Here is a 22,647-nt window from a genome sequence, read left to right as displayed (position 1 = left end):
TTTATTTCTTATGTTGGAGTCCCCAGAGCTGAATGCAGCACTGCAGGTGGGGCCTCACAGGAGTGGAGTAGAGAGCGAGAATCACCTCCCTGGACCTTCTGGTCATACTTTTGATGTGGCTCACGATACGGCTGGCTTTCTGGTTTGCAACTGCACATCGCTGGCTCATGTAGAGCTTTTCATCCATCAACACTCCCAAGTCCTTCTCTGCAGGGCTGCTCCCAATCCACTCATCAACAAGCCTGCATTCATTCTTGGGAGTGCCTTGATGACGGTGGTGAACCTTGCACTTAGCCTTCTTGAACTTCACGAGGTTCTCATGTACCAACCCCTTAAGCATGTCAAGGTCAACTCAGACCAACTCCTTTTCCCTACTAGTGTCCTCTGGGTAAAAAACAGTCACCGTGTTTGATATTCTACCTCATCCTGCTGTCCACAATTTGAAAAGAATACTGAAAAAATAAGGAAGACTTCAGAAAGATCCTTGTCAATTAGTGGAACCTTGCTGTACCCAGATACTGTGTGTCTTTAACATACAAAACTAGACATTAAAATGCAATTTGATTGTATCTTGTTAACAATCTGCCTCTCCGAAGATCAGCATCACGAAGGAAAGCTGCAGAGACAAGCTTATTTAAATAAATAAAAAACATCCAATCTGTAATGGGTTTGAAAACAGTTTGTTCCCTTTAGATAGTAATAGAGCACGGCTGTACTTCAGAACAATTGGATTTCTTGAAATCTGTAAGAAGCAGTCTGTGAAATATGATCTCAGAACTTCGCCTTGTAAGTACTAGAGACAAACATGCTATTGTATATTGTTATAAATGACTGAGTCCCAAATAGGGTTACAATCAAAGTTTACAGTTTATTAAAGGAACAGAGGTAAGCAAACAGCACTGGGTGCGCTGGGAGTCTCTGCTCCACGAAGACGCACACCAGTTACATCAGGCAGCTGGTTTTTATGCTCCTAGGCTAATACATATTCATCACCACTTTTGGAAAAGGCAGGGGTATTATAATTAGTTTCCCGGAACCCGAACCATCCCACGGATGCATGCGTATCAGTCTCCAGTGGTCCCTCTGAGGGTCGCTCATACTGAAGGCTCGTAGTCTTCCTCACAAGTTTTGTCCTTCAGTCGTTCTTCAGCTTCCCCCCCCCCTCCCCTTATTTAGTAGTCTCTGGGCCAGATGCCAGAAAGTTGTGTCTCATGCAATAGTCAGCAGTTATCTCAAAAAACTCCCCCCTATTCTCTTATCTCCCAGACCCGAGTCTCAAGGTTTACCCTTCAAACCCTCTATCAACACGAACTGCTAGACCATTCGTTTGCAAGATACAAGAACTATATACACTAACCACTCTGTTTCTCTTGGACTTGTGGTTATTTATACAAGGGGATGTAAGACAGAAGGTCACATTTCATTATGAGGCCCTAGCATTGTTCCATATTGACACGAATCAGATGAACATATTTCACAGTCCCCCATCTCCTTTTTCATGGTATTGATCCGTGTTTTCCTTTCCCATCGAGTCAATACTTGCCAAATTGGTATCAATTTTGGATATTCTTTTCTTTTTATTATCGTCAGGCAATGGGTTTTCTCTTCTCCCTGGTTCTGGGTCAACAGTGTGAGAAACTCTGTAGCCAGTAACTTAGGCCCAGGCGAGGACCTCAGTGAAGAAGTAATTTGTTCGCGATTGCAATGGCGGGCGCCCCACAAGCAGGAGAGCGCACCTACTAGTTCCAAAACACAGTTTATATACTTTTTGATGACAGGACCCTCCCCTGTTTCCCCACTGACTGGGTAATCCAGGTTCACCATCTATCCGATGCTTCACAAACAATGCATGGCCTTCACTTGCCGGCCTGTTAAATTTCAAATTTCTTTTGACATTTTTCCTGCTTGGAGTGGTAATGTTTCTTCGCTTGTCTGACTTGACACCGTGATTTTCACCTAATTGTCCTAAGAAGTCTGGTTGTCTGCATTTTACAAGGTTGCCTGCTAAGCTTTCTTATCACTGTAAGCATATCTCAGTACCACATTCCTGCCCTCTAAACAACGTAACTCTGCAAAAACAACATTCCTATTCCCACAACAGGTACTGCAGATATTTGCATTCCTTGTATAACTGGAGTGTATCAGTCTGGTAATAGAAGGTATTAAACATGGAATTATTAACAATTCTCCACATATCCACAATACAACCATCCTCATTTTAGCAAAACAATCACTGCCAATAAAGCCCCCTCCCATAATCTTCTTAGATCGATTCCATTCCAAGTTTGAACTGGGACGTGTGCAATCTTCTTCATTTCTTTTACAAGTTCATTTACAGCTTTTCTTTCTGTTGTGGTTTAACCCAGCTGGCAGCTAAACACCACACGGCCATTCACTCACCTCACCCCCTCCCTCTCTGGGATGGGAGAGAGAAATGGGAAAGTGAAGCCTGTGAGGTGAGATAAAGACAAGAAAATAACAATAATAAATAATCATAAATAATAATAATGACAATAATGATGATAGTTCTACTACTACTCATGTGTATGAAACAAGTGATGCACAATGCAATTGCTCACCACCGCTGATGCCCAGCTGTCCGATGCCCAGCCTAACCCCGAGCAGTCCAGCCCTCCTCCCAGCTCTTGCTGCACCCCCAGCCTGCTCGCTGGCAGGACAGTGAGAAGCTGAAACGTCCTTGGCTTGGTGTAAGCACGGCTCTGCAACAATTAAAACATCAGCATGTTATCAGCGCTCTTCTCATCCTAAACCAAAACATAGCATTCTACCAGCTACTAGGAAGAAACACCTTCATCATTAATCTCTAAACAGCAATTACTAAGGTTAGATTTTCCACAGACTTCTTCTTGTGCTAGTAAATAATCCAAAGCTAAGCGATTTTGATACATAAGTAGATAAGTAGTCCTCATCTTGGTATTTTGCTTTGCAATTAAGCCAAGCGCACCTCCGGTTTTATTTACAACTATTTCCATTACAGCTTGTAACCTAGTTATTCTATTAAGCATATATATTGGGGTCCTATAGCCCCAGGATCCGTCTTCTGCCCATGTAGCTGGATCATAATAGGCAAGACGCCTTCAGTCAAGGGGTTGGGCCCACTTTCAGGGTCAATTTGGGCTTGTGATACCGTTCAGCCTGCCGGGGTGATCCAGCTCCTGGAAAACGAATCACAATTTTATATGGGTTTAAAAAGAAAAGTTCTTACGTTATTTTCTCGGGACAACCTCACCTTAGTGTGGGAGAAGTCCGGTCGAGGCCCTCTCACTCGGCAGTCAATATCCATCGCCTCCCTCGGTAGACCATACACACTGCAGTGGAGGGTCCTGCCCCGGTCTTGCCTTCTCCCTTTCCTCCCTTTAGGCTTGTCCCCTTTATTTGGCGTCCTTAATTCATGCAGAGCCTCATTGCCAGAATATTAGTTCTTCTTTAGCTTTAGTTTCAGTTCCCCAGGAGTGGACTCAACCCTCCAGGTTTCGGTAGTTACTGGTCCTTTTATTCTGGATCTGTGGATCCAACCCCTTTCCGCTGTTCTCACAGCTGTTTCAGTAGTAAGTAAAACTTACTACTTACAGTCCCTCCCATCGGGGGCTCAATGATTCTTCCCTCCAGGTTTTTATTAAGACCTTGTCTCCTGGTTGTATCTTATGAATAGCAAATCCTAAAGGTGGTGTTTGAGCCATCATTCCAATTTCTCTTAGCTCTTGTAACCTCCTTCCAATGGTAATTACGTATTTCTGGATGCTACGCTCCTCAACTACATTTTTCCTAGAGGCATCCCTTGAGAATAAGGCATACCATATAACATTTCATATGGCGATAATCCGCTCTCACTGTGTGGTTTAGTTCTTATGTTTAAAAGTGCCAATGGTAAGCATTTCATCCAGGGCATTTGTGTCTCGATCATTAATTTAGCCAAGTGTTGTTTTAGTGTTTGATTCAATCTTTCTACTTTCCCTGAGCTTTGTGGGTGCCACGGAGTATGGTATTCCCACTGAATACCTAATGATTGACATAATAATTTTATTATTTTAGAAGCAAAGTGTGTGCCCTGATCAAAATCAATGTACTGGATTATCCCATATTTAGGTATCAGGTGTTCTAATAGAGCTTTTACCACCATTTGTGCCATAGCTCGAGCTACGGGATAAGCTTCTACCCATTGTGTTAAATGATCTGCTATTTCCCATAGATATTTTATCCTCCCTACCTTGGGCAATTCAGTGAAATCAACTTGTACTTTCTCAAAAGGCCTGTAAGCTGTTTTTGTCCCTCCCGTGGCTGCTTGTCAAAACACTTTCTTATTTATCTTCTGACAAGTTAAGCAACGTTGCGTAATTTGTTTTGCTATTTCAAACAAAAAAAAAAAAAAAAAAAAAAAAACACACAGCTTCCTGCTGAGGCAGAACTATTAACATTCCTACATCCTCCTTCCCTGCTCATTCAACTTCAAACGGCTCTGTTAAATACTACATGCCACACCTTTAACACCAGGGACAACTCCTTTAACGCTTCCTTTATCTTTCTCCAGCCTGTACTTTTCTCACGCCAACACCAAAGGCTCAGTCAAGGGCCAATTAATTCCACTCCTTTTCTCTCTAAGATGCTGAAACAACGTATCAGTATACTACACTTCATCCTATTTTCCTTCTCTCCTCAAAAACATGAATTGCCAGATAGTGTTATAGTCCACTGATCCATAAAGTGGCCATTTAGCTTATATAGTGGCCACCACTGATTGCAATACTTAGTGAAAGTCCTCTTCCTTTCTGCGCTCCCAGTTCTAACAATATCCTTTGAATGTGCCAGTGTGCACCCAAGGAGGCTTTCTTTAAAACATCTTTGTTTTGGATATTACTCATTCCTTTGATTTTCCATTCCCTTTTATTTATTTATTACTATTCCTTATTAGTTGCTGTCCTTTGTTTCAATTTCCACACAAACCTTTTTACTGTGGGTTTTTACCATCTTTTCCTAATCTTCTTCCCAAATGTCCCAGTTCTCTGGGATTAAATGCCTCTTCCCGCATACAAACTTTACTATTTCAGGTTATTAAGGAGCCCCGTTCCATGTTCCAATCATAAATCCATGGAACTTCAGGAAAAGAGCTGAAGCACTCAGCCTTTCATCTTCTAGACAAACATTACCACCTTTTCCACAAAATTTACATTTCAACAGGACCGAATTTCGAGCCAAATGCCAAGTTTTCTCATGCACTTTGTTAATAAGCCCATACAAAACAAGGAATCACTCCTGTGTATCCGTCAATAAATACCATTTAAAAAGGCATTGACACCTAAATAAATTCACTCTCCCCCTTCTTACCAAATTGCCAGGGCTCAAGCCCAAACCACCACAGAAAGGACTCTCTCCGTTCTACCGCTTTGATAATCAGTCAGCCCCCTCCACCTCTCCAGTACTTGGCAAACTGACCAAGCGCCACAGCAAATACACCAACACTTCTAAACTGTTAGTTACTTAGATAATGCTCCCGCCTTTTTTCTTGTCACACTCAAAGCATTTAAGAGCAAAAATAGGATCACAAGATACACTGCCAGGCCCACATATTGGGCACCACCAATCAAAACTTGGTGAAAACAGCACTTCTTTTTGGTCTGTCACGCACTTCGTTCGTCTCCGGCCGCTCCCCTCACGGAGAATACGGAACCGCGGATCGGAACTCCGCACTCGCTTCGCAGCTCACTAGAAGGTAAACTGTTAGTCTGCAATTGTTTCACCTTTACCGCAACTCAAGACTGAACTCTGAGCACTGACTCAATTCCGTGTATGCTATCTCCAGCTAGCTATCAGGCACACACTACTCCATGGAGAAGTCAAATTTCCTCGGTAATTGCTTACCCAAACCAGTATGAGATGCAATAGTAAACTATGGAGGAAGCAACCTCTCCTCTGCACTCAGAGTCCATCCTACTATCAGCTACAGCATGGGAGAGAAACCATATTATTCAGATGCAGAGGTATCAAAGATGATCCTCTGAAGTTACATCGGAGAACTTGAGGATGGGGGCTGGCAGGAAGAAAAGTAACAAGACAAGCCATCCTAAGTCTGTAAAAAAAGAAAAAAAAAAAAAAAAAAGGTTGGGGGGGGGTGGGGGGTTGAGGGTGGGAAGCCAGTAAGAATCAGCCTGATAAAACAAATGAGATAAAGAAGAGGAGAATGGGAGAGTTTGGCTAGGCAAGGCAAGACACCCAGGAGGCAAAGGCTGGAGTCTAGGAAAGCAGACTAGAATTTGGCAAGGAAACATACTGGTTTTCTGTGAAGAACAGAGCGAGCAGCAAGGAAGCAATAATGGCAGAAAGGGAGACTACTGCCTTTTCCTTTCACATGAACTTTGCCTAGAGCAGACTCCCCTTCAGTATGAAACGAGGACAAACACTCACAAAATTCAGTTGTGAAGCTGCCCTTCGGCAGTCTCTTTTTAAGTGCCCATACCCATCCCTTGCTCCTCAAATACTTGCTCATATGTTAGAGAAAAGCTCAATCAGTCTTGCTAAAGATACCGGCAGTAAGAGCCTAGACTTAGCTTTTACACGCTTGTGGAAAGATATCATTCTGCCTCAGTGCAAACATGCAGTATCAGTATGGGACAGACCACTCAGAGCCTAGAACTTCTACTTCATGCTGATCTTGTCCGCATATATTCTTAACAGTTGCAGTTTGTTGTTAACGACCTATATTAAACATTTGATGTTTAATCGTAGCCTGCAATTCAGCTGTAGTCAGCATGGACAGAAAAGTGCTCATTGGTAGGAGCCTTGTAAGTTGCAAGTTAAGCAGGGAAGCTATGTGATAAGACACAGGCAGAAATTGCACCACCTGAATGTAAGCTAACTCCTTCTCTACGTTGGGTATCAAAACCCAACGCTGAATAACTCTCAGCATTGCAGAAGCAAGTCCCAAGAAGACTGTAGTTTTCTGTAGAAAAAAAAAAATGGGATGACAGCAGAATTCATTTCAGAAGAATACAAGCAGAAGTCTTTTGAGGCAAGACTTCTTGCAGCCTTCCAATAACTCACCAGTAGAAATACACTTTTGTTATCAAAGATCTCTCTGCCCTCCTCACATACCTGTGGAAGACAGTCAGTCTGGACAGGACTCAAAAAAATCGCAAGAAAGACCCCAACAGGCACTGTCACCTGCTCCAACTCTAGATCTTTTGCTATGCGTGCTCTCCGAACTATGCTGCCGACGCTGTCCTGTGAAGATGCTGCAATCTGACAGAGCCCAACAGCCAAGCTGTTCAGCTTTGATGTAGACAGACTGAGACGTTTCAACAAAGGAAGTGCCAATCTTCCTAGAAGAAAGAAAAAATTGCGCTCAAGATAGATTTATCTGGCTAGTTTCAAGAAAAAGTGACCTAATGGTCAAACCAGGAAAAAAAGCCGCTGTTTCCCACGCCGCAGCAAGAAACCTACCTAAGATGAACAATGTGAAGCATTAAGTTTAGTAGCTACAATCAAACTGCTCCAATTTGACAACGCTTTCACCTACCATCACATATACACCTAATACGATATGAATGATTTGTATATGAAGTAACATCCGCAAAGACAAAGTTTGTCCTATTTCTAGTACCGTTACACAACCGTGTACCTGAATTTCTTACCAATTTCTACCCTTGCAATATTCCTGGAAGGTTTGCGCAGTAATTGCCTCTTTCTATTTCACAGATAGAACTCCCAAAGAGCAAAGGAACGCATAGCATTTCAGATTGGGCAAGAGCTGCCGGAGTTTTCTAGTCTGAAGACGTTCAGGTAGGAAGTTTACTCAGAAATGTCCCTCCAGGCATTCTCCTCAGTACAAAATGGTTGCCGTATGTCTTTTACTGAACTTTACAATTTGTGATGCGCCAGTTCCACACATTTTCTAACCCAAGACCAGTGGTTCCTCACGCACCACTCTTACACAAAAGAATGGATTTAGTCTGTGCTGCCTGAACTGTACTTTCCTCAGTCAGAAGGTAAGGTGGTTCTTTCTGGAAAGCATCAGTTTTAAGTAACAACCTTCCCCACAGGGGCCAAACATTACGTTAACCAGCCCAGGAGAATATTCATGCTATTTCATGCATGATGATAACAGGGAAGATCCTTGCTAGATTTAATTTCTAAAGTGAGCCTCCGTTGGCAAAAGAAAACACTGTTCTATTTTTAGTTTTTTAAACAATGCTGTGGGTTGCTGCTTTCAAAGGCCTCTCTCTCCATCTTCTCTGATAGAGACAGCTCTTACGGAAGCTGCAGCTGCTTACACTGACAAGCTCTCAAAGTCCTGGGTTCCCTAATCTGTGACGGCCATAATATCCAATTGCAGGTGACAGACTACTCTTGTTCTGCTCCTTTCCTTTGAGGCCCAGAAAAGCTCATGACAACAGGTGTTCCATGAAAGGACCCGTAATATTACCTTTATTTTCAGCTTCTTCTAAGTCCTTTTTGTTTGCCAAGAGAATTTCTTCTCTCTGATCAGTTAATAAGTCAGCGAGATGATAAAAAAATAAATAAATAAATCTCTGCTCTCTGAAAGAGAAAAGTGTCTGAACTGCATTCTTACACGAACTCCATGGTGTTTGACATCTGGCTCACTTCAGCTCATTCCTACTGACACATCTTCTCACTGGCTTGATGCCCTGAATACTTGGAGCCAGCTGATTTTTTCCAGGACCCATTTGTGTTATAAACCTGTATTTTAAAACTTGCCACATGTTCACAGCCTTAAAGAGCGAGAACATACCGTTCTCTCACCTGCTCAGGCTGCAGAGCTGCCAGCGTCCTGCTACCGGCTCGAGACATTCCACCCTGCTGCTCTACTGTAGGGCCTGCCAAAACAAACACACACACACACAACCACAAGACATGCAGACAAAGGTGGAAGGAAATGAACACTAACCTTTCAACTTTCAACTCCTTACTCAAAGCAGGAAAACAGGTACGGTCTTAAGAGACATATCAAAGAAGTTTACTGTATGCCACAACAGGAAAATTTGTATCAGATACCAAAATGCTGCCACGGTCCCCGAGCATAGCCCTTTTCAAGGCATCACAGAGATTCAGTAAGATCATCCATGTCGTAGGGGACAAACAAGTACACAACCTGTATCAAGAAGACTTGACAAAGAGCAAAAGAATACAAGGACAGCTACATCTCAGGGAGTGGGAGGCTACTGCAAAAAAAGGAAGGCATCCTTTGAAAAAGTTTAATTACATAACTACTGAAAAGAGAAAAGATTGCAAAACAACCTGGGAATGTGCAAACAATACAGGAAGCCAAAACCAGCCTGAGCAACAGCTTGCACAATAGCTGCTCTCTCTCTGCTCTGTGTACGTTGAAGGGCTCCTACAGAGGAGAGGTTTTTTTCTTGGCACGGATGTCAAAGAATCCATCTCAAACTGAAATGATACAGAACAAGTTTTGAAACAGAAACTGAAGTAACAAGTCAAAAGGCTCAGGCAGCATTTCACTAAGGAGTTCTCAAGGAGCTCCTGGATAAGCTACGTTTTCACTTTTAACTCTTGAAATTGTCTGTAGAACAGATGACTTGGCATGTGACTAATATGCCCGGACTTCTATTCAAGAAGTGTCCTACAGAAATTGCCAGAGCAGGAATTCCCACGGTAAGGAAAATAACAGGAGGTATAGTGGGAAGCGTAAGAAAAGAACTAGGGGACACTTGATTAATAAGACTTAATGAAGGACTGTTAAAACAGCTTTTTAAAGCAAGGTCATACTTTATAATGTGGCGTGTATTTTTGTGTTCTTTGAACACAAAAGGGGTGTTGGACCACGTGACCTCTGGAGGTCCTTTCAACCTCAACCAGCCTGTGATTCCTTTGCAGCCACTATGCAACAAAATAGCAAGTACAATTCACAGCAGATAAACATGAAGCAATGCAGAGACAAAAGGGGAAATCAGGCCTTGGTAGTGCACATAATCCTATGAAAACATCACTTCAATGCTCATCAGCGTTGAACAGCAACTTCCCTGTTTAAGCTTTTGGAGAAGGCCTAGGAAAGGCAACAAAAACCATCCACAATCTAATCAAAACTCAAAGTTAGCCTTGCTACCTCATAAACTGAAGGTTCACTTGCATCTCGGACGCTACACAAACTTTTATTTTCGCTCACCTTGAAAGGGTCACAGTAGAATAAAAACCTTTTCAGCCAAGAGAAACAGGGATCGACAGATCTTTGGAACAGTTTCTGTAGAAAAGGACTAAGAAAACACCTTTTTCATGTGAAAAAGCAATGAGGGAAAAGACAATGCCTCATCATAGAAGTTGAACAGAGATCGATCACCCATGTTCTCTTTCCATACAGAAGGTGGGGGCATCAAAAGCTAGCAGGAAGCAACTTTCACTCCTCCTGCCCACAAGCACACACAAAGTAAAGCAAGCAGTTCTTCACATAGTGCTAGCTCCAGAGTTTACACACAATACCTGGTTAAGGCTCGTGACTCCTGTGACCCATGGATGCTAAGTGTTTACCTGGGTCCAAAGGATATGGCCAATTTTAACAAGAAATCCATTTAGCATTTTTATACTCCAAGGCATTTGCTTGTCTTACAGTGCAAGTCACGAGTATCACTCTATACTTGTTCTATTCTGCTAAGATCACAGATCTTTGGCCTGACTTTCTGCGGCCCTTGTTACATTGTCACAGCAACACACAGGCAGGAAAACATTGCTACATACAGTAACAAAAGACTGAGTCATAAGAAGAACGTAGGATAAAAAAATGAAACCGCACACTATCTTAGTTCAGCACTACATTCTATATGCATGCTTTCACCCTGAAATCATCAATAAGAGACGATAACCTCTAAGACTGAAAACAAGACAAATTCTACTTAGTTCTTTGAATGCAAGGCAGATGCAGCAAGTCATCAGCTGGAAGGAACCCAAGCAGAGGATTCAAGATGTTCCATTCCAACATTGAAACTTACCTTTCCAAAGCCGCTCGTCAAGCAGAGCATAGTTTCCCATTTGTTGAACAGGCAGGCCTAGCCAAATTTCAACCCTAAACTTCCAGGGAATCTCTACTGCTCCCAGCGTACATATTACTTCCGTACTCACCTGCAGGTCTTACCTCTGAAAAAAAAGTTCCAACTTTCTTCCCTTCTACAATATCTGTGATGACATGACCCGAGATTTTCGGGTGGACTCCATTTGCAATCACTGCAGAGGTGCCTCCTCGCAGGGCCCACAAAGCTGCTGTCACCTACAGTGAAGGAGAGAGCCAGTTCCCAAAAATGCACTTGTTAGTTGAATCCCCATCCTCAACAGGAATTCTTATGTTGGAAGAAGCCCTTAAGACCATCAAGTCCAAGCATCAACCTAATGCTACCACTAAATCATATCCCTAAGTGCTATGTCCACACGTCTCTTGAATACTTCTAAGGATGGGGACTCTACCACTTCCCCGGGCAGCCTGTTCTAATGCCTAACCACCCCTTCCATGAAGAAATGCTTATTTAGTACCCAGATATCTAGTGCTGCTCAATAGAGTTGTTCCTCCCTAGGGGTAGGGCTTGGCATTTCCCTCTCCTGAACTTCAAAAGGTTCCTGCCTGCCCCTATCTGCAGCCTGTCAAGGTTCCTCTGAATGCACCGCCCCCACCCCGCACAAGGGCCATTTCCACAGAAGCCACCAACCACCCGCCGCCTCGCCCCCTCCCTATCCAGCCCACCGTGGCGCGCCACCGACCACCAACCTCGTTGCGCCACCCCTCCTCGGCGTCCCGGCCTGCCCCGACAGCTTCTGCCCATGGCGCCGGCAAGCCCTGCATGCTGCTTCTGCCCTGGCTTCCTCCAAGCCAATCACACAGTGCTTCCGCCCTGATTGAAGACAGGCCCTGACATCACTTCCGCCCCAGGTTCCCAGCCAAGCACAGCGTGTCCCCACAGACACAGCAGAGCAAACACACAAACTAACATTGACATCCTACCCGTAAACATGCCGTAACAGTGACTCACCTGAGAAAGAACTGCATGCAATAAAGGCACCTAGTACTACATTAGTTTATTCTAACAGATCCTACTAGCTGTCACCTCAAAAAGACGTGCGTACTGCTCTCTACTTGGAAACGCATCAGTCCGTCCGTAGACTCTGACCCACCTAAAGAGCCCTGCAACTGACTGAAGGAAAAACAAAGCACTTACCCCAAAGAGCAGCCCAGGCAGAAGGAGCTCTCTGATGGCATACCTGGGGCTCATATACCGTTTGGCCGCGCCCAGCACCCAAGCCCAATCACCTGGGAAAGGGAAGGGGCAAAGCACAAGAAAGTAGAAAGAGAGCACAGAAGGAGCAGCAGCTGTTGTGCTGTGGGCCTTTTTTTTTTTTTTTAAGTCTGATGGCACAATTTTGTGCAGCGCTGCCTGGGCACACATTTCAGATAGAGCTAATGAGCAGCTGAGGTAAAGGAGCTGGGAAGAGAGAGGTGTTGCAGCAGGTATGCTGTGGCTGTGAGGTGCCTCAGGGTGTGCTTTTTCTCTTGTTTCTACAGGTGCTTCTTTAGGCAGCTTGGAGTCTATGGATTTCTAGATTTTAAGTGCTTGGAATTCACTTAATAGAGGGATATTTAGCAGAGGTTGCTGGATCACTGGTTTTAGGGATGGTGGGATACACTTCTGGTTTTGAGTTATATTTTAATCACTTGTGTAACTCTCCAGAGAACTAAAAACAGCTTGATTACATGCTCCAAGAGGCTTGACCACGTAGGCACAGGATTACTAAGAGACTGAGCAGGGTCGTATCAGAGTTTCCTTTTTTCATCTGTAAAGGGTCTGTGATTACCCCTGCCGGGCTGCTGTGTGTGCGTGGCTTTTTGGCATCTGTGGAGCTCAGTCGCTTTTGTGTGTGTATGTTCTTACTTTTTGTGGGTTTTTGTTTGTTTGTTTGTTTGTTGTTGTTGTTTTTGAGAGGCAAATAGTGCGTGTGCTGAGCGTGGTTGGCAGGAGGAGGTGGGGAGCTGTCTGGCAGGGAAGCTGTTCAGGACTGGTAGGTTTGGTTTCTAGGAGCATGCGGCATCCTTCCTGTGTGATGCGACTGATTCTTGGGCAGGAACGTTCCAGCTCGTGTGTCTTAAATAACGTAGCTTGTGTAGTGTGTGTTGCGTGGCCTGGGCAGAGTTTGCTTTGGCGCTGTGAGCCAAGAATCTCAGTTAAAGCTGGTGAGCAGCTGGAGTAACGGAGCTGGGAAGAGAGAGTATTGCAGCAGGTACACTCTGGCTGTGAGGTGCCTCAGGGTGTGCTTCTCTCTTGTCTCTGCAGGTGCTTCGTGCAGTCTTGGACAGGGAAGGGAAATCCCCATGTCACGGAGCAGTGAGGGAAGGTGAGAGTGTTTTCAGCCTGGTCATCCCTTATCCAAAGCGAACGGAAGACACTCAGGTGTTTCCCTCAGGGTCTGAGGTGAGGCTGTTTGGGATAGAGGAGCAGTGTGGCAGGTGGTTGTTTGCAAGCACAGTGGTCATTTTGTCCTTTTGTGTTCCCAGGTGGCATGGGTGATGCTGTCTACTCCTTCTGAGCTTGGACTTAATTTCCAGGTACAGAGGCAAGTGGACCGCTGTTTTGAAAGGATACAATTAAAGATGGAGTCGCTTGTGTTGATGAGGGATGGGTGCTAACGCTGGCAGCTGAAAGTTTATCTTCTGGCTGTGTTTTCCTTTGTTCAGGCTGAAACTCAGTGTGCAGTCCAGGACGTCATGACCTGAGCTGCCTCTGGAGTGACTCTGGTGAGTGATGAACAGAGGTAGCAGTTGTTTTTGGGGTGCGGTTGTCACTGCAGTTATTTTCCTACATCCAATAGAGTAAAATTCCAGTTTGCCTTTCAGAGGTGCTTTAAGTGGCTTAAGAGAACAGGTGGAAGCATCTGCCACGTGGGGCAGGTAAGAGGCTGAGGTTAAGGAGGGGATGAGAGTAACTGTCCAAAGGCTGCTGTGGGTTTTGCTGCTGTGGTTGCTTTCTCCTCTGTTTATCAGGTGCCACAGGCAAGGTGGGCTGTGATAGCCCTTGGAACAGGAGCAAAGCAGGTCTCTGGAATGCTGCGTTGTTCCTGAGAAAGGTGTTGTAGAGGAAAAAGGTTGTCTTGCGTGGCGGTTCCTGATGGCGGTCTTCTTCCGTAGGGGAAGAGGTGCCCGAAGCCCCATGCTGTGTAGCCTGAGCACACCTCATTGAGGATGAAGCCTGCTTTCCAGCAGTTCCCAAAACTGTGTTGAGGCTGAAATGCTGTGTCTGTGTTTGGGTTGGGTTTCAAGTTTTCATGCTGTGTTAGGGATGGGTTTCAAGTCGGTGCAGCGGAGGGCCAGGACCCAGTGTCCTTTAGTGTGTTTTGACACGTCAGCATGGCCTTTTGGTTCTCAGATAGCCTACTCAAGTATGTGATTTTTCCTGCAAGTGATAAAGTGATATTATTACATTGAATTGTTTTTCTTTGGCATGTTGTGCTTTTTTTTTTTTTTTTTTTTTTTTTTTTTTTTTTTTTAATGCTCCTGGATTTTTCTTTCTATGTAAAGAAAGGTTTGAGCTAATTTCAGTTGAAAAAAATCCAGTTACTTGCTTGGTCATATTGTCCTTTCAAGATTAAAAGCTGCAGCCTAAGCAAGCGGAACGTTGCTTCTAGAAACAGCCCGATTCTCTTGTCTGCACTCTGCTCGCTGTTGAGCTAAATCAGATTAAAAACAAACAAACAAACAAAAACACGCCAGCTGCTGCTTCTCCTTCTGCTCTCTTTCTACTTTCTTGTGCTTTGCCCCTTCCCTTTCCCAGGTGATTGGGCTTGGGTGCTGGGCGCGGCCAAACGGTATATGAGCCCCAGGTATGCCATCAGAGAGCTCCTTCTGCCTGGGCTGCTCTTTGGGGTAAGTGCTTTGTTTTTCCTTCAGTCAGTTGCAGGGCTCTTTAGGTGGGTCAGAGCCTACGGACTGTTATGTTTCCAAGTAGAGAGCGGTACGCACATCTTTTTAAGGTAGCAACTAGTAGGATCTGTTAGAATAAACTAATGTAGTACTAGGTGCCTTTATTGCATGCAGTTCTTTCTCAGGTGAGTCATTGTTATGGCATGTTCATGGATAGGACAATAATGTTAGTTTGTGTGTTTGCTTAGTGGTTCTGGGTCCCTCAGGATTTTTGCAGAATTACGGGGCTTACTGTGAGTCTTTGCCTGTGTGTCAAATATTATCAAAGTTACAACCTTGGTGGCAAAGTGAGGGAGCAGGGTTTAGGAGAAAGGTATTGTCGAAGCTCCCTGTGTAAGCATGTATCTGAAACCAGCAGCAGTAGGCATGTAAGGTGTAATCTTGTTCAGGGTTAGGGACAGTTTGTTATATTTCTGCAGCTTTTGCCTGTGGTTTTGCTGGCTGTTGAGTCTTTAGACCTTGCATCCTTCTAGATTTTAAGAGCTTGGAATTCACTTAGAAGAGGGATGCTTAGGAGGGGTTGCTGGCTAACTTGTTTTTGGGAAATCATGGGGTACGGTTCCTTTTTTTGGCGTTACATTTCAATCTTTAGGTATATCAAGCCATTTGTGTCACTGTCCAGAGGATTCACAAAGAGCTTCAGCACGCATTGCAAGGGGCTCGACTGCATAAGCGCAGTAGTACGAAGAGACTGAGCAGGGTCACCTTTTTCATCTGTAAAGGATAAGTCTGTAATTACCCCTGCTGGGACTGCTGTGCATTCATGGCTTTTTGGCATTTGTGGACTTGAGGGTGTGTTTTTTTTTTTCTGGCTCTGGTCTCTGTGTTTGAGTCCTCTGCAAGAAGCTGTACTGTTTGCGTGTCCATCGTGGGCATGACCTTCTCTCTTTGTTTCTTGTAGCCCAGGGCATGGGCACGGAAACTTGAACGAAGCACGAGGGTGAGTGGACAGCAGTGTGGGCCCTGAGTTGGTCAGTGGACTGTGTTAGTCTGCTTTGCCTGTTGGGCAAACTACCTTGCGACAGCAGAGTACGTCTCCTGCCACGTTTCTGAGGCGCGCCAGACGTCAGCAGTTCTAGTTCCTGAAATGCTGGAGATGCATCTCTTTGGGGTGTTAGGTGGGCGAAGCGGTGATACTGGGCTGGGGAACACGGGTCTGGGGCTTCTTGGCTCTTGCGGTAGGGGATGAAAGAAGAGGAGTGGGTATAGACCGTTTTATGGATTGTCACGTTTGTCTGTTCTTTCTCCTTGATCTAAGCCCCGCGGGCTTGGCTTGGCACAGTGAATGGAAGCGCTGGGTGTGGGTTGGGAAGGTGAGTGGAGAAAAGTTGGAAAACGGGCATTGTTTTTGGTTTGGTAGTCTATTGGTCCACCTCTGGGTGACTCCTCTTTTCCAGGGATGAAGAAGGTACTGGGAACATCCTAGCTGGTCTCTGTGGTCCACATTGAGGATGGATTCTGAGCCCTGAGAATTAAGTTCAGGGGCAAATCTCGGGTGTTGGCAGGGGGAGGCAGGGAGTTGTCTAGGGGGTGTCTATCTGATTTCAGTAGCAGAGCAGGTCAGTTGACTACTGTTTTGTTTCTGAGGAGGGTGCTTCCCTGGAAGAAGTTTGGCTGGCGTGCTGGTGCCTGATGGCACTTTATTTCTGCAGGTGAAGAGGAGCCTTAGGCTTGAAGCAGTGTCCTGGCTAGCCTTTGTGTTCCTTGATGAGGATGGAACCTGCCTCCCAGCATTCCCAAGCTAAGCTGGGGGGGCAAGTGCTATGTTTGAGTTGGGGTTGTGAATGGACCCATAGGGCAAGGGTCTGTGCTTGTAAGTCATTGCAGCGGATGGGGCCTTTCAGGATTGATCAGGTCAGGCAGAGATGATGTGTGGGGAGTTCTGTCACGTACAGTGTGAACACGTGCCAGGCAGGGCAGTCCCAGCTTGTTGTCTGTGCTGTGCTGTTGCTCTTGGTGCTCGGCAGGCCCTGGGGAAGCCATCCTGAGGGTATTGAACACTTGACCTCATCGGAACAACGCTGATGTTCAACTGGGAGCTGAGCACCTCTTGTCTTGCAGTAGGAGCTTAAAGGGATCACTTCTTCCGTGCGTGTAACTTTTATTTTGTATCGAATGTTTCCTGATATGATCCTTATATGTTACGCGCTCCTCAGGTTTTGATATCCTCATCACCTTCTTCCACTGGACAGATTAGATGGGCAACTTGGTAGCCACACTAAAGGTCCTAAATGCTTGTTTCGTCATCAGTTCTGTGATTCTGTGATCATAGGGCTGATCCAAGCGCTTCTTGTCTTGCAGTCACAGCTTAAAGAGCAGATGCGTTTTGGGTCTTGTGCATATTTGATTTCAGATAGTGTCTGTTTCCATTGTCGCTGTTGTGGAAGTCATCTGGGCTTCACCAGGAGCTCAGGCTTGGGAATTCATTTCTGAAGCATTATTCTTAAGGGGTTTGCACTGCCCATCCTTCCGGTCTCTTGTCTTAAAGGCAAGCATTCTATGCGTCCATCATCCCAGTTCTGGCAGTCACTTTCAGTCTCAGGTCATGGCATTTGAGTCTGTCCCTGGGGTGGCCACAGATCATCTGTTCTGACTCGCTGTCACTGTAGGGCTTCCCTCTGGGAGTTGTCATTCTGCCTGGTGTCATTCTGTTACGCTCCTAGATTTTTCTTTCTATGTAAAGAAAGGTTTGAGCTAATTCCAGCTGAAAAGAGTTTTTTGTTTGTTTGTTTTTATCTGAATAGAGTAAAACGATCTATTGATGCTTCCTTAGCTGGGCGTAGTGCCCAAGAATGGGGAGAGAATGAATGGCCTCCTGAAAGAATCATACAGCATTATGGACCAGCTACCTGGAACTTGAATGAGGTAGTATGGGGGCCCGAGAACCTATTTGTAATTTGAATTGAATAATTATGTTGCAAGCTGTCCTTGGAATTGTAACTATATATAGTTACAATATATATAATCATAAACCATAAAATAGCTGAACTGGGAGCTGCAGGGTTGATGTGGGAATGTTGAGGTGAAACTCTGTGGTTTGTAGCATGCAGGAGGTCAAACGAATGTATTGAATGATCTTTGCTGGTCTAAAAGCACACCAATCCCAGCCATGTAAATCCCAGCTGAAGGTATAATAACATGGTAGAGTAGCATGGCTCTGCTCTGAGATGAGACATAATTTGTGGAAGCAGAGCAGAAAAGATGCTTGTGAGTAGATGAATTACTGATCGTTTTGACTCTAGAAATGGATGACTTCAAGGAGGGAGCTCCTTCAGATATCAAGACATTGCTCTCCAAAGTAAGACAAAGGTTTTGTCTGAGAAAAAGGGAACAAAAAGTTAACCATTCATGTGTTTGGGTTTCTGTGTGGTTTGTTGTTGTGTTTTTTTTTATGCACATTTAAAATGAAGTGACTGTTTTTGTGCTGGTTACATGCGGTGTCTTTTATATCCATCTAAATTACGTTTACTCTGGGAAAATGTTAGGCAATAATGGAATAATGAAAGTTAAACTTGATTTTGTTGTTACACCAGACTGAAGCATGATTTGAATCAAGTAATTGGAATTACAGTAGGCTAAAATTGCTGAAAAACGAGTTTGGAAAGTTGAAATGCATTTATTTGCTATTAAACCTTAATGAAAACATTTGGTTGTTTTCAGTTAAGAACTACTGGATTCATAAATGCAATACACAAATGAGAACATTTATGAAGTTCAATATTTAAACCATACCATTTTCAAAATACAGAATTGTTAATTTTATTGAACAAGTTTTCCAGTTTTCAAGCAGTGACCTTGCAAACAGTTCAGGTAATCGGTGACCCTTAAAAGCACAAGCCAGTGTTTTCAAAACAAAACAAATCTCCTACTTAAATATCTCTTTTCTAGTGATCTTCTAAGAGGTTAATTACTAACCACCGTTTGCTGCTTATGTTACCATCCTCATCCTCCATCCTTCACTCCTTATCTCTTCTTCTCTTAAACTTCACGTTGCCACTGTTGTTTTCAACCTTTCCTCTTGGATGGATGGAGCAACATGAAACAACTTTTCTAGCCAGAATAGAATAATTTCTGAATTTTATTTATGTGTTAGCATTCTTCATTCTGGTTGTGTCAGTGGTCCGCTGACTTAACTGACCAGCAGCCTGCATTCCCTGCCACCAGCCCCTAACCACCCCCCCAGAACAGAAGAACTGAGCAACCATTCTGGAAGGTTCTGGTGGTGAATGTTGTCATGAATATATGAATATTCTTTACCCTCTTCCAGTCTTAATCCTATTTGTACTTTTTTTCCTTTTTTTTTAATAACCTCATTGGAAGAAGTAGCTCTATACATTTGCACGGGGTCACAGTGGCTGCTGCTCAGCAGGCATTGATCTATGGAGGATGGCACTGTTAGCCCACCGTGTTGCTGGAGGGCAGCCACTAAGCGATGACCTATGAACCAGGTCATCACCTACCAACCAGGTGATTGTGATGACCCATGGTGGCAGAGACCAAACTGTCCTTCAAGAAGGCCCCAGGCTCACTGCATCGTCCGGTGCTGAGGGGTCTTCATCTCCTCCCTCCCAGCTGGGCATGGTTGTCTTCTGCTGAGGTACCCCGGTACCACAGGGCACTGACCATAGCATCTGCCTGGGAGGGGAAGTACCCGTACTCTGAGATGGAGAACAGGAGCGTGCTCCTCCCCGATCTTCTTTCTGAGGACTTCACCTGGGACAGACAGATCCCCAGGCTTATCGTGGGTGTGCTGTTCTTAGCGGATTTTTCAGGTGGGTTGGGCATGGTAGAGCCTCCCCGGAAACGAGCCATTGGGACACACCAGGCCCTCGGGGGCCCTGGCCCGTAGATGGCACAGCTATCTTGTCGCTCTTGAGGACTCCTGCTGTGATGGCTAAAGAGAGCACGGATTGGCTTCTCTTGCGATGCAGCGACTGACAGGCGCTTAGGCTTGGCAGCATGGGACTGGCTGCCAGGCCCTGTGGCCCACGTAGACATGTCCTGATTTCTGCCTGTTCTTCCTGCAGGTTTCACTTCTTTGTCAGAGAAGTGTGTCCAGCAGAGCGGCACAGACAGAGGTGCTGACGAGCTGGCACAAACACTCAATGACTACATGAGCGACGTTTTGGAGGGTAAGAGCCATGCTGCCAGGCTGTTGTATATGGGGCCCTGAGGTTGCTTGCGGAGGGCAGAGGCAGCCTTGCTGCACCAGCTGCTCCTGCCTCCTTGGAAGGGCTGTGGAGCTCACTGTGGCCTGGGGGGACAGTGGGAGCCGTGGGGCTCCCGTGGCAAGGGAGGAGCGCAGCAGGTCTCTTCTGCTGCCCACTGTGATGAGGGAGGCCCCAGTGGACTGCAGGCTGGCAGACGTGCCTCCAGGCAACAGGAAGGGCTGGAAGGACTTTGCAGGGAATTACAGGCCCGTCAGCCTGATGTCAGTATCAGGGCAGGTTACAGAGCTGTGTTTGGGATTTAGTATGAGACTAACGTTGGTATCACCCTGATGTTTTAATTGTTGCAGAGCAGTTCTTACACTAAGCCAAGGACTTCTCAGGTTCTTGCTCCGTCCTGCCAGCAGGCAGGCTGGGGTGAAGAAGAAGCTGGGAGGGGACAAACCCAGGACAGCTGACCCAAATTGGCCAAAGGGCTAATCCACACCATATGGCATCATGCTGAACAATTATATGGGGGGCTGGACGGGGTGGTGGGTCTGGCTGCTTAGGGATAGCCTGGGCATCAGTCAGCGGGTGCATTGTACATCACTTGTTTGTACACAGTATTATTAGTTTTCCTCTCCTGTCCTCTCCTGTCCCCTTTCTATTCCCTGTATCTTGCAGTTCACTCTCATTCCTTGTCAAGTTAGAACAGTTGGACCTTGGTGCTAATGACCTGGAATTACTGGTAGGTGAGGGATGGTGGGGAGGGAATATGGGTGGTTGGTAGGGGTAGCATCTGTACCTTTTTGGAAGTGTTTCTTGTTTTGTTTTGTCTGAAATGCAAAGAAGTAGACCCTCAGGTTGTTTGGGAAGATTCTGATCTGCCCAGGATGGCCTAGTCATTGTTCCCAGTGTAATGTTTTCTTTGCGTGTTGGCCCTGTTTCACTTTCTACTACCCTTATACACACCTTGCTCTGCTTTTTCCAAGCCCCTTTGCTCTGAGGCATTCTTTGTTGCTATCTAGCTGCCTAAAGATCTTTCCTTTCCAATGAAATTCTTGTCTGGTACTTTATTTCTCTGCTGTGTTTCACTGCCACCAGCTGTCGTTTTTCACTTCTGCTGGGCTGACTTTCTGCATTTCCCTTCGTAATTTATTTTCTCCTTTAGAAAGTACAGGACCATTCCATGTTGTTCCTGACAGTGATGTCAGCCTAGCATGTGGTGTGTGCCCTCTGGATCAGGGTGCCTCCATGGAGGGCTCTAAACCCAAGCCTAAACCTAAGTACGCTGAGAGCCAGTGCATAATCTTGAATTACAGCTCGTCTTGACACTGGGGGAAATCCAGTGATATTTACCTTTGCAGTTGTGGATCAAGTTGTTACTGAACCCTGTTCTTAATGTTCTGAAATGCTTTTTGGCAGAAAGCCAACTAAAATGGGAGACAGAAGAGATTTTGCAGCTTCCTATGCACAAAGCTGCAGCCTGCTTGTGAGAACAGTTGGCTGATGCTTGAACAGCACTCGAGTGGTGCTTTAACTCCTAAACCAAACACTCATCAGTGTGTGTTGTGTTTACAGGTAACAAAAGGAGCAATACTATGAACACGTCTACCATTGCTGATAGCGCTGCTATATCATGTTGGGATTGTCAGTGTTAACCAAAAGCTTTTATTCATGTCTGGGAGGAGGGGGAGAAAGACACATTTCTACTGTGGGTCCAGCATTTCCAAAACCTTGCTACTGGACAGTCCTTCCTGTTGTCTTCCATGTTTCCTGTTGGGAGCTTCCGCAGCCAGTATGCTAACCCAGACACTTCCAAACATATTTGCTGCAGTATTGTGGCACACCAAAATGTTAGTTTCATAAACCATTTGGTGAATGGTTGTAGGAGGTGTGAAAGCAGTAACATCGAGTTTTGCAGAGTTTTAGTGTGATTTGGAATATCCTAGAGTAGTTTCTCCCCTGGAAAGGACTGACACTGCTACTGCTGTGACACTGCTACTGCCCTGCTCTGTTACAGCCAGATAACTCTGGGAGTGCTACCAAACTTGTGCGAGCTTTGGTTAGACCAGAATGAAGTCCTGTACCCAGCTGCACACTGTAATAGCAGAGAAGTCCACATCAGATTCTGTGACATTTTGTTCATGTCCAGCTTGGGCTCTAGTGGTCTGATAAAACATGTCATTTGAACTGATTCAATCTTGAGGTATGACACGTATTCCTCTGATTGTTAAATGTCATGCTCTGCATGAGTGCTTTTTCTTCGGTAGGGCCTACAGCGCAGAGCAACCCCTCATCCCAGTGAGCTGAAGGTTATGAAGAAAGTTGTTGAAGTTCCGTGCAATGAGGTACATGCTACAAAACCTGGCACAGACCTGAATTCACCTAAGTCAGAAGCGAGTGCTGTTCACTAAGAAATGGATAACTGTACAGAACATGTTGCAGATGGGGGAAATGGAGAGGCAGTGTTTGTAAGCTGGGCAGAAAGAACTTAACTTTTGGGAAATGTGAGACTGGACTGAGCATGGATTGCTTGCATTTCATGAGTTATAA

The 22,647-nt window shown here is 45.1% G+C and overlaps 1 protein-coding gene across 3 annotated transcripts; it reads right to left on the bottom strand.

The window, feature by feature from the left end:
• Positions 1 to 6,920: 6,920 nt before the first annotated feature.
• LOC311426817 (delta-1-pyrroline-5-carboxylate synthase-like) lies at positions 6,921 to 12,063 on the bottom strand. Of its 3 annotated transcripts, XM_084503484.1 has the most exons (5): positions 12,003 to 12,063; positions 11,741 to 11,864; positions 11,104 to 11,248; positions 8,776 to 8,849; positions 6,921 to 7,334 (listed from the first exon to the last, which is right to left on the bottom strand). In XM_084503484.1, exons 1-5 carry the CDS (start codon positions 12,017 to 12,019, stop codon positions 7,311 to 7,313), a joined length of 384 nt encoding a protein of 127 aa, XP_084359610.1. In that variant the 5' UTR covers positions 12,020 to 12,063; the 3' UTR covers positions 6,921 to 7,310. The 3 variants fall into 3 exon arrangements, 2 of the variants coding, with proteins under 2 accessions (XP_084359610.1, XP_084359609.1); XM_084503483.1 differs by lacking the exon at positions 6,921 to 7,334 and having other exon boundaries at positions 8,642 to 8,849; XR_014687066.1 differs by lacking the exons at positions 11,104 to 11,248; positions 11,741 to 11,864; positions 12,003 to 12,063 and having other exon boundaries at positions 8,438 to 10,050.
• Positions 12,064 to 22,647: the final 10,584 nt, after the last annotated feature.

This window comes from Aythya ferina (genome assembly GCF_964211825.1).
Source record: "Aythya ferina genome assembly, chromosome: Z".
In the NCBI taxonomy this organism is placed as follows: Eukaryota; Metazoa; Chordata; class Aves; order Anseriformes; family Anatidae; genus Aythya; species Aythya ferina.
Note: the sequence above shows the minus strand (reverse complement) of the source record. Positions and strands in the feature narration are given on the sequence as shown.

Excerpts from the sequence above, each read along its gene's own strand:
- LOC311426817 (XM_084503483.1), bottom strand. Across the intron at positions 11,249-11,740 it reads AGGAGGGGTGGCGCAACGAG|GTGACAGCAGCTTTGTGGGC; the intron begins GTTGGTGGTCGG and ends CCTTCACTGTAG. Across the intron at positions 8,850-11,103 it reads TTCAGAGGTAAGACCTGCAG|GCCCTACAGTAGAGCAGCAG; the intron begins GTGAGTACGGAA and ends TTGTTTTGGCAG.